The sequence below is a fragment of the Ovis canadensis genome, chromosome 13, assembly GCF_042477335.2.
Source record: "Ovis canadensis isolate MfBH-ARS-UI-01 breed Bighorn chromosome 13, ARS-UI_OviCan_v2, whole genome shotgun sequence".
In the NCBI taxonomy this organism is placed as follows: Eukaryota; Metazoa; Chordata; class Mammalia; order Artiodactyla; family Bovidae; genus Ovis; species Ovis canadensis.
The window spans coordinates 81,131,107-81,143,115 of record NC_091257.1 but is presented as its reverse complement, the minus strand read 5'-3'; the positions used below and the strand labels follow the sequence as shown (position 1 = coordinate 81,143,115).

At 40.0% G+C, this 12,009-nt stretch overlaps 1 protein-coding gene across 4 annotated transcripts in view; it reads left to right on the top strand.

Moving 5' to 3' along the window:
- The window catches only part of NDRG3 (NDRG family member 3), a 60,555-nt gene that overhangs the window by 24,222 nt on the left and 24,324 nt on the right, over window positions 1-12,009 (top strand). For all 4 annotated transcript variants that reach the window (XM_069548503.1, XM_069548507.1, XM_069548505.1 and 1 more), the window contains 3 exons: window positions 8,251-8,356; window positions 9,388-9,508; window positions 11,280-11,342. In XM_069548503.1, coding sequence (XP_069404604.1) covers window positions 8,251-8,356; window positions 9,388-9,508; window positions 11,280-11,342 — 290 coding nt within the window. The remainder of the gene's footprint in view (window positions 1-8,250; window positions 8,357-9,387; window positions 9,509-11,279; window positions 11,343-12,009) is intronic.

The following is a 12,009-nucleotide window of genomic DNA, read 5'->3' as shown; positions in this document are numbered from 1 at the left end:
TGTCTTAATATTTGATATAATTTACCTAGAAGGAACTCATTTGAGAGAGGGTAATAGTAAAATTCAAGGTGAAAAATTCCAGAAATAGTGTACATTTTCCTACTTTTAAGATGCAAAAGCATTTATTTTCATCAAATTGGACACGCCGCTAAATCAGAATATTAAAAAATTGTGTGCTTATAGCAAAACAGATATAAAAATAGCAAAAAGTAAAGAAATAAAAATCACTTGTTATTCATCACTGTTAATATTTTGGTGTATATCCTTTAGGATTTTTCTCACATATAAATATACTTAGATATAAATGAAATTGAGTTTTAGAAATTATATTATCAACTACGTTTTAATACTAAGGCTTAAAAATAGTCTGACAAAAATTCTTTGTATTTTGGGTGAAGCTTTAATATAACAGTGTGTTCTGGCCTCATTAAATGTAACTTTTAGTTCAGTTCTGATACAGGTAGGATGAAGGCAAGTGTGTATCACTGTCAGTGGTTGTGAACGTACAGGTTCTCTGTGTTCTAAAGAAGAAGAAGTCATAGGCCCTTCTTTTTTTCTCCTCAGCCCTCATGAATGGGCTTCATTCTCACCTGTCTCTTTGGTAAAGGCTTCTGTGGTGTTCTGGAGACTGGGGGTGTCTCTGGGTCAGGAGTTTGGCTACAGGTGATAGAAGGCCTCGGAGGTAGGAACTGTGGCGCGAGACATCTGTAGAGTGGCGCGGTATACCTGAAGGCTTTTTGGAAACCACTGGGCATTCTTAGGAGACAAAGCAGAACAAATCTAAAGCCAGCGTTGCTACATTCAGCCTTGGCATCGGTGTTGTTCTTTAGCATAACTGTGGCGTGGGACTAGCTGATGAAGCAAGTTCCTCTGGTCTCTATCTTGCCTTAGAAAAATCTTTACTGAATTTGGTGATATTCCAGGAAGTTATCTTAGCATCACAGCTAAGCTCATAACTTCAATCTGAACTGTCTTTTCTTCCTCTGTTTTCTTTACTAATCCAACTACATGCTTCCCCTCCCCCCAAAATTGAAAATATAATTAAAATCCTACCATTTCTTTTGGTTCTTTGATTGTCCTAGTGACTTCAATACTATACAGCTCCCCTGTGGCAAATAGCAGTTATATTGAGATCTAAGTAATGAGAGGAGGGGTGATTAGAGGTGACAGTGCTTGGAACTGATGTGAAGGGAGAAAACCTATTTCCAGTTGAAACAATGAATCAACAGACTTATTGTTAATTATCTACTTTGGGGCTGCTTAATGGTCTTCTGCTGGTGAGAATGTTTAAAAATTTGAAATTAGAACTAAGACAAATACTATAGCTTCTTTGTGTATGTGATATATTGCCTTCAAAAATAATTATTAGGAAATTAAGAGGCACAAATGTATATATCTTACTATATACAAGATAAATAAGCTACAAGGATATATTATACAACACAGGAACTATAGCCAGTATTTTATAAAAATTTTAAATGGAATATAATCTATAAGAATTTTGGATCACTATGGTGTACACCTGAAACTAATATAATATTGTAAATCAACTATACCTCAACTTTAAAAAAAGGATTAGTAAGGTGGATATAAGGTTGGATAGATGCATGATAATTGAGTATAGTAAAATATTAATGGTAGAATCCAGGTTGTGGGTATACAGATGTTCACTGTAAAGTCTTTCAGCTTAGGTGTATGGTTGAAAGTTCTCATGATAAAATGTTGCAGGGGGGAAATCAGTGTTTAATTTTACAAAGAAGTACACAAAACTGTTTTTCATTTTTAAACAACTCTCTCCATGGACATTTCCACACGTTCACCTACACTTACTATGAAGTTGTAATCACTGTGTTTGTATAAATATCATCATCATTATTTCCCACATATTTCTAAAACTTCATGTGTAGTGTTTAATGTGTGCATATCACATGAGTAAATATGCTGGATGTTTAAAAACAATTCTTGTGTATAATCAAATTTGGAAAATTTAGAAAAGTGTAAAACTAAACATTACCTATAATCCTGTTACCTAGAGATAGCTGTATTTTATTATATTTCTTTCCAGTTTTCACTTTTGTATTCTGGTTATCAAAAGAGTACATGCTGATAGTTGAAGAGTTGGAGAGCACTTATGAAGTAGCTAGAGAAAAGCTCAGAAGCCTAGAACCCAGGGACAGCCATGTCGCTGTGTTTAGTTTGAGATATGTTTGTGTGTGTATAGTTTTCTAAAATAATTTTTAAAGTTTGTTTGATTGGTCATGCTGGATGTACAGTTATATATTTCCTTTTCTGACTTAATATTAGAACACAATCCCATTTCCATTTTTAAACTCTCATTAAAAACTGTCTTTAATGGGGAATTCCCTGGCAGTCCAGTGGTTAGGACATGGCACTTTCATTACATGGGCCTGTGTTTAATCCCTGGTCAGGGAACTAAGTTCCTGCAAGCCACATGGCACAGCCAAAAAGGAAAAAAAAAAAAAAAACTCTAATGACTGACTGTTATATCCTCATATAGCTATCCCGTGACTTAACTATTCCATTATTTTTGGAAATTAGATTCCTTATAGTATGGTCAGTTATTGTAATTTGTTCAGTTCATTGAACATTTTTCTGTAAATTTTATATACACATTTGATTATTTCTTTAGATGGATCTTGAAATGAACACACTTAAGGATCTTGGCATATCTTGTCAATTTGCCTTCCACTTCCATCAGAGGGGCACTCAATAAATATTAATGGAGAGTGAAAAGCTGCTATCTTCCAGGATATATATTCCTGTAGAAGATGCTGATAATGGAATGCACTCACAAGAATGGAGTTCATATTCCTAGGATAAGAGCTCCAGACCTGGCTAAGGGCTGGGTAGTTCCATGCTGGCTGTTTAATTGCAATAGTTCTTTAGAGGACTGATTTATAGAACCCGACTGTGAGGATGTATATATGTGACTGCCTCTTCTAAAGGGATTTAAACAGCTTTAAACTCCTGCACATCACTTGGTAAATGGGCACTATTACAAAATAAGAATTAAATGAAGTAAATAACTGGAAGTTGCTTCCGCAGAAAAGAGGTGTTTGGAAAGAACTGGGATTCAGCCACCTGCTATAGTCTGTTAGAGAGCTTGACCAGTTCCATGCTCCTCCCCTTGCCTTAAAGGATGTGAATGTGGCCCCAGTCCCCCTTTCAGCCTCTGTCCCACCGTTTCCCATTGTTTACTCCACCCACTCCCTGGAAAACTAGAATTGTTGCTGACCCACCCATACTTCTGCTTTGTGCTTTTCCTTTCTGATGGCCTTTGTTCACAAGTCCTCCCCTCAAGATGCACACCTGCCCCCTTTTGGTTTGATTTTTTTTTTTAATTGAAGTATAGTTTATTTACAATGTTGTGTTAATTACTGCTGTGTTGGTTTGATTTTGCTGATTTGAGGGGGGTGGTAAGGGAGAAATTGATTATTAAGTTCTAAGGATATAGTTGACTTTATTTTCATTTGCAGAGAAAAAAGAACCTTATAGATTCTAAGGCCTTTGTATCACCACCCCCAGTCTCAGTTCCTTTCCCCGTCACTATTTCTCTGACAAGCTGTGTCACAGCATGGGCCTGACGGCTACCAAGGCCCCAAATTCATGTCCTTTCAGCTTAGCAGCCTCACTGCCGAGAGAAGATGTTTACCTATAACTTGATAGAAAAGGCCAGGGGAGGAGTCTTGTTGGTTTGGCATGGGTCATGTGTGTGGGCGTCACACTCTCATCCTTGGACTGCTACTGTGGCCAAAGATTGGGGTGTTTGAATTGGCCAAATCTGTTCCTCTTCCTATCTGGACTAGACAGTCCATATTCTGAAGGTGTTCTGGGCTGTATTGCATGTAGGTTAGTCATTCACTCTCTTTTTCCTCATTGTTTTACTAAGGCTGTTTGAAGAAGATACTGGATTTGGCTTTGAAAAAGATAGATAGGAAAAGACAGATTTTATCTTGACATATTGCAGAAAGAGCTTTCAAATGAAGAGCATGATTTGTAAGAGTTCTGAGAGTGTGGGTAGCTGAAAAATAAAAGTAGACATCTGAAAGAATGAGTTAACTAGGCTGAAGGATGTGAGAGGTAAAAGGGGAGAGAGCTGAAGCTAGAGTTAGGGAAAACATATTACAGAACTTTAGAAACGAAAATTCATTTACTTGTAGGCAGAAGGCTGAATAATTGTGGAGACAGATTCTTTTACTATGGGATTAAATGAAGTCATGCGAACGAACTTTATACCACTATCCAGGGTAAGGTAATGGGATATTATATTAAAATTTCCTATGTAATAAATAACAAAAACTATACCCAGGGATCGTAGAGAGGTCTGCTTATTAGAAACAATAAAATTCATAACTAATAAGGATGTTAATATTTCTAGCAGTATGTTGTCCTACAAGTTTGCCTAAACTGTTCAGACTAGCCAGGGAGAAGAAGCAGCACTAACAGGCGTGATGTGGTCAAAATTTAAATTCTCAGAGAGGTATAACACATCAGAATGTGTAACTGGTGATAGCACATTGAGCTGAAGGAAAAGGACTTAGGAAAAAAGGTGAATATTGGTTATTATCAATTAATGGTAATAACCTAAACTCTATTATTAAAGTCTTAAAAAGATAATCTATCTACATCTTTGATTAAGAGGGAGAGGCAGCCCAGGATGGAGAAGTGTGTTGGGGACCAGTATGATCTCAGGCTGTTTTATAAGCCTGGAGAATAAGGGATCATACTTAAGAGGTGCATAGCCTTGGAGGTGGTAAGTAATCAGAGCGCTGGGGAAGATCTATGACCAGAGCCTACTGGGCATTCTCATTGTGCAGTCACACCCTCTAGAATGCTGGAGCGAGTGGTGGGGTGACTAGAGAAACAGCCTGTGCAGCGGATGGTAGTTGACTGAAGTGGGAAGGTGGCAATAGCACCACCCCGGGCCTGACCATTGGATCAGCTCCACAGCCAGAGTCTCTGCATACTCAGCTCCAGGTAGAGACTTGTTCAAGCCATCCCCACATAAGGTCACAAAGGATATATTTATGGGTCCACATGGAGGTGAGTGTCTCCTTTCTTTCCATATTCCTTTGAAAATGAACAGTAACCTTATGAGATACTGGTAACCAAGGGTTGCTCCAGAGGGGCAACAAGATTGACAGATAGAGGCCAGGAGATAGGGGCTGAGATCTCCCTAAAAAGTTGAAATTTTGCGAGCCAACTTTAACTCTGAATTTCGTCCAGATTATGAAATGATGACAGAATAATTACTTTGCCCTCTTGCCTTGTCTGCTTTTAATATGTCCTGTTTTGCCCCATCTGTTATAGCTCCTTTTTCATATCATCTGAATTTCCTTGACAGCTTGCTGTCCCCCACCCCTTCACTCCACACCCACCCCTCACCTTTCCTGCACACACTATCCCCATTAATTATCAGATCTTGGGAGGTCCTGCTAACCCCCAGGGCCAAAGTATAAATTGTTTTTTACTCATTTCTCAGCATAGCTGAGACCAAGCTGGAATACTTAAGCAAGACTGTACTGAAGGCTTGGATATGATAGAAAGAAGGCTCCAGCAACTAGATTGTTGGATGACAGATCGTTGCCCATTCTCATCAGTTTGGATTCTCCTGTCCTGTAACTCCTCTGGCAGGGGCTGGCTTCTCCCTCTTTCTTTACTCTTTCTCCAGAAGTAAGACATGAGAGAGGTCAAAGCCTCCTTAAATTCACTTTCAGAATAGGTCACTGCCCAGAAGGAATCAAGTCTAAAGTTAATGTACATTCCTTCTCCAAGTTTTTGCACTTCAGATATATGTATGTAAACATATACAGTCTATGCAATGTTGCTTTTTAAAAAAATCTGCATATGTAAATCATATGTCATATACAAATCCTTCTGTGCTTCTATTCAGCATTGTTTTTTTCAAGATTTTCTCTGTGTATTAATGCTTATGGTTCTAGTTCATTCATTTTTATCTGTATCTCATTATGTGAATATGTCATAATTCCACTTTCAGTTTCCTTATACATGACTGTTTAGACTGCTTTCAGTTTTTTGATGTTATAAATGAGACTGCAGTATGTATGTATATATGTACATATCTATGTATCTGCATATCTTTTTGTGTGTTTGAGTATGTTTGAGAATTGCCTTAGATTATACCTAAAAGTAAAACTGCTGTAGGGTACACATTTCTTAACTTTGCGTGAAATTACCAAATTATTCTCCAGAGTAGCTATTCCTGGTTACTGCCTACCAACAGTGTATGAAAGTTCTTATTTCTCTACACCTTGGCTGACAGCATTATATGACTTAAAATTTTTTGCCATTCTGGTATATATGAAATTGCATCTTATTGAATTTAATTTGCATTTTTCTGTCTGCTAATAGAGTTAATATCTTCCTCGTCGATTTTCTTTAAGAGCACTCTATTTATTTCTTTCACAGTACTGATCACAAGCTGTTGTTATGGTTGTTGGTTGGATGGTTGGTTTTTTGTCTGCCTCCCATGTAGAACATAACCTCTGTGCGAGCAGGGGTCACATCTCTCTTGCTCACTGTTTTGTGCCCAGAGCTCAGCCCAGGGTCTGGTAGTAGGAGTTCAGTAGATGCATAGTTGTTTAGTGAAAGAGCCTGGTGGAGAGGTTCCTCACTAAGTCTGACGCTGTGTGTTAGTCTCTCAGTCATGTCTGATCATATGTGACCCCATGGACTGTAGCCCGCCAGGTTCCTTTGTCCATGGAATTCTCCAGGTGAGAATACTGGAGTGAGTTGTCATTCCCTTTTCCAGGAAGTCTGACATTTACCACGCAAGAAATGCTCATACAGCAACAGGAATTTGTGTCTATATTCCTCCATCTAAACCCTAGACTTTATTTCATAGCCAGTTCACAGTACCTGATTCTCTCCTTCATTTCTTGTTTCCCTTTTTTAAGCCTTTGAATAGGAGGTAGCAAGCAGTAATAGAGAAGAGCAGAAATACTGAGTCATTTGTGGTTTGATTTGTTAAGAGTTATCTGCTCCAGCCTGAGATCTATAATTTGAGATGCACTGACGTTCAGCTAGTGTGAGATTGGTCTCTGCCCTACATGAGTGAAGAAACCAAGGCTCTGTTGAGGTTTATTGTTAGGTTGGAAGACCTTTACCTTTGTTGGGATTCTTACTCACAGTTTATCTCATCTACTGTAAGACTTGCTGAGATAGGTAAAGACTTTGTCAGCAAAATTCAGTAGGCTAGGCATGATAATGTATTTTTAAGAAATATAGACATTGAAGAAGACTAGAATAAATTTCAGTTACTTTTCCTACAGTCTTTATTTTCCACCCAGCCACTCTTGGCACTATCCCAGCACCTCTGACTGCATCTTGTCCTGGCTTTATTCAGTTCCTGAGCTCTGCTCTGACTACATCTTAAATTTTACTCATTGCCTTGGTTACGATCCTTTGGGATGCAAGGAACAAACCCAACCCAATAGCTTAAACCAGAGGCAGTCCAGAGATGTCTCAGAACTTAATGGCATACACAGTTGGAATCAGGAGTCAGAGCAGTAGAAACGCTTATTATAAGCTCCCAAGTTTACTTCTCTTTTCAAGAGAAGAACCAAACTAAGGATGGAATCTCTTAGTCCCAATTACACATTCTTAAGAAAGGACTTAGCATGGACCAAATGTTCACCTGACTCCAGTGAACCGTAACCATAGGATGACAGTCTGCAAGCCAGGTGGCCAAGAGCCTTTCCTGTGCTGTATGGATGGCACAGAAGGGCAACTCCCAGGGAACGGGAGAGATTTTAGATAGACACACTCATAGGTGCTACCGAATTTATCAGTTGCTGCACATGCATTTAGAGGATCTGAAACCTCTGCCGTTTTACCTAGCAGCTTCTTCATATCTTTTGCTTCCTTCGCTTGCCTTTCTCCAGGTCTTTCCTGGCTTCTTATTCAACTTGCTGATCTCACCATAGCCAGTTGTGAATATATTCTCAGCAGATACCCTGGCTTCCCCCATTTAAGAGAGCTTTGTAGATAAGGTGCATTTTTTCTTCATTTGTTTGTCTGTTTATCTGGAAGGAATTAAAAAGTAGGACTATCCTATGTAACGTAACATCTCTCTAGTAGGCTTATGGTTCAGTGATGTGTCCTGCCCCAGCTAGTGGGAAATAGTGGTGAATTCGGGTATCGTGAAACTTCAGCAGCCTGGGCAGTGCGTTCTGCCCTTGCTGAGACCTTTACGTTCTCTTGTTACAGGAACATGACATAGAAACAGCTCACGGTATGGTCCACGTCACTATCAGAGGCCTGCCAAAGGGAAACAGACCGGTCATTCTGACATACCATGACATTGGCCTCAATCGTATGTATTTGATTTTATACTGTTCCTGTTTGTTATAACACATAATCTTTGTATATTTTTTAAAAACACAGAAGAAACCCCAGTATTCTAATAGAACATAGGTTTTCTCCTCTCTGCCTTATCCTCGTTGCTACTTGTGTTAATGGCAGAACTGAAGTTCCCGGGAAGTATGCAGCTACGTGCATTTTGGGGAATACTGGGATTTTATCTCATTTTGTGTCACATCTGCTAAAGGACTGAAGATTTATATGATAGACTGGTTAAGAAAGTAGGGTTGAAATCAGTTGTTTATTTTTTTTAATTGATACTCTGGGTTTTTTCATATTTCAGATTAGAAAATTCAGAATTTGAGCTTGGCTTTGTTATGAGCCCTTCAATGAGTTAGTAAAAGTATCCTCGCTGTAGCCTGTCCCTGATGACTCTATATGGACCTTTCTAGGTGGTAACATAAGATTCTGGCCCTAGCCCCGGGTCCACGGAGTCTGCATTACATGTGTTTCTTTCACACTCCTCTGGCTATCAGAGGTGACCTGCATTTGAAGTTACAATCTAGTGCTGGAGCTTTTGAAAAGGAATTTAAGTGGTAGAAATTGAAGCAGTAACCCTTCCCTGCACCTTAGCAGTTTTGCCATGTGAGAAGTTTTCCACATGGTGAATGTAAGCAACAAGAAACTCACTTTAGCCAGGCTCCTGGGATATGGTCAGTATCTCTGTATCAGGTAGGGAATAAGATACATGAAAAATGACAGCGTTATGGGTGTAAGATTGTTTTGGTGAAACACCAGGATTGGCTTCCACTCCATAGATGTTCTGTAGAATTGAGTACTAATTAAATGTTCTTTTCAAGCCGTTGAGACGACTGGTAGTCCGCCTTTAGGGCAGCTTGAGTCAGACTGTTGTTCAGATACTTCATTCTAGTGAAATAGTGATTTAAAAGGAGTAAGAAAGGACGATGATATGGAATTGGTTGGATAGAGGAAAAGTGAGGTGAAATGAAGAGCTTGTGACTTGCGAGTGTTTTGCTGTTGCAGATAAATCCTGTTTCAACGCGTTCTTTAACTTTGAGGACATGCAGGAGATCACCCAGCACTTTGCTGTCTGCCATGTGGATGCTCCAGGCCAGCAGGAAGGTGCGCCCTCCTTCCCAACTGGGTAAGGCCACAAGCAAGACCCTTCTGGAAGACAAGCACTCAGAGAGCAAAGCTCCAGTGGGAGCACTAGCCATGTGCTTCCCTCCAAGCTGGTTTTAGCACAGCCTGCAGGTTATACTTGTCAACCAGCCGTCCAGTTGCTTTCTCTCCTCACTCTGGGAGGACGGTCATGGACAGTCTATTCAGGAAGACTGTATATTTTCCCATATCCAGGAATGGCCCTCCATAAATGGGAGCCAATCACAAAACATTCATGTCTGGAACACCCACTTCTTACTGTCTTCTATCTGTCCCTTTCTTTCATCTGTTTTAAACCTGTCATTTTTGGCCCCTCCTGGAACTTGCAACTCCCTTTAGACCCAAACTCAGATTTCTCTGAGCTTCCTGAGAGCAACTCCCCAGCCTGACCTTCAGTCTGGTGACAGGAATTTGAATATCAGTGTAATCATTTATTCAGAGAAGCTGCAGCGTCAGGTGGAGCTCTCAGCCTCAGCCTCATCTGCTTTGCATGGCGGAGCTCCAGTCTCCCTGACTCTTCCCTGGACAGTGTAATTATGGAGGAGACCTTGGGGAAGGAGTGAAACTACAAGCTGTGGAATGCTCATCCTTCCCCTCTTTGCTTATCTCCAGAGCTGCCTTTGCCAGTGATTGCTGTGAAATAGACCGTTGCAGACAAATAGCAGCTAACATTTACACTGTACTCAGACAGTAATCTTGAACACTGCATTACATACTTAACCCATTTAATGCTTAAAACCCTATGGGATAGGTTTACTATTATTCCCATTTTACAGGTGAGGATACTAAGGCCCAAAGATATTATGTACTTTGTCCAAGCCTACATAACAAATAGTAGCAGAGCTGGGATTTTAACGCAGGCAGTCTGGCTCCAGAATCTGTTATTCACTATGTCCAAGCCATTTCTGTCCCTTAAACACAAATTGGCCAGTGACCAGTTTATATCCAGCAAAATTTAGATACAGTTCCTTTTTTCTGTTTTATGCACAAGTAGTTCAAAAGCATGCCAATGCTCGAAGTCTTTCAAGCAGAGGCAGGCTGACATCCCTGTCAAATGTAGAGCAGAACTGCCACATAAGTAGGAAGTTGTCTTAAGATCTCTTTCATCTTTGATGCTGCAGTTTATGTGGATACTCCCTACTTTTCTTGGATTCTTGGTCTGAGTCGGTTTTGGGCTTGCTTGACCATCTTAGGATCCAGTGACTTAGATCAGGAACCAAATTCAAAAGCAAACAATAAAGTAGCTGGGTTATTCTATGCCTAAGTGAAGCAAATCAGTCTTCATGATAAGAGCCCAGGATTTGTGACCGAGTGCTCTAGACCCAGTAAAGGTTTGTTTACTTTTGCGCTTAGCTGCCTAAACATAAGCAGCAGACCAAAAGCCACTTCCTGAGTTGACTCTTAACTGCTAGAAGTTTACTGAACCTGAACCCCAATTGAAGTAGTTATTTGGGGATTAGAAATGCCTAAGAACTCTGTGGGCTTCCCTTGTGGCTCAGCTGGTAAAGAGTCCGCCTGCAATGCAGGAGACCAGGGTTTGATCCCTGGATTGGAAAGATCCCCTGGAGAAGAGAAAGGCTACCCACTCCAGTATTCTGGCCTGGAGAATTCCACGGACCAGTCCATAGGGTTGCAAAGAGTTGGACACAACTGAGCGACTTTCACTTTCAAGAACTCTGTACTTTTTCTAATTGTTCTAGTGATTGGGAATTGTGAGTGCATTCCAATTCAGGAGGTATCCTTCTGGATTTCAGGTACCAGTACCCGACCATGGATGAGCTGGCTGAAATGCTGCCTCCTGTTCTCACCCATTTAAAGTGAGTTCATTCTGCAGTTCTTCCATGTGGTTTTTGTTTTTCAAAAACACACTTTCTATTATGAGTCTAATCTGGGTGCTGTGATGATAATCAAAACAGTATGGTCACTACCCTTATGGAGTGGGAAGCTTGTGTTTTGCTGTGGAAAGTAATTAACAACAGGTAAACAAATAGTCACAGCTTACATGCAGTAGAAGAAATCAGTAGGGATGTGTGATAGAGAATAAAAGCAGGCTCCACCAGATATGGCTGAGGAACACCTCTCTAAGGAGTCCTTTAGGTTAAGACCTGGAGGATAAACAGGAGTTACCCAAACAGAGAGCCAGGACAAGAGGATTCCAGACAGAAGGAATATGTCCAAAAGGCCTGACCCAAGTGAGCAAGTGGGAGAAAAGCATAAGATGATATTTGAGAACTAAAATAAGAACCAGATTACGCACATCTGACAGGTCCAGTGAGACTTCAGGGTTTTATTCAAAAGGCAAAGAAAAACACTGAGGAGTTTTATGCAGGGGAGTGCTATCTGATTTAGTCTTTTAAAATAATCACTCTAGATATGTAAACTGCACATCAATAAAGCCGTTTACATTTTTCTTTTAATTACTTTAAAGACTTCCCTAGCAATCCAGTGGTTAAGATTCCATGCTTTCAACACTAGGGGCGTGGG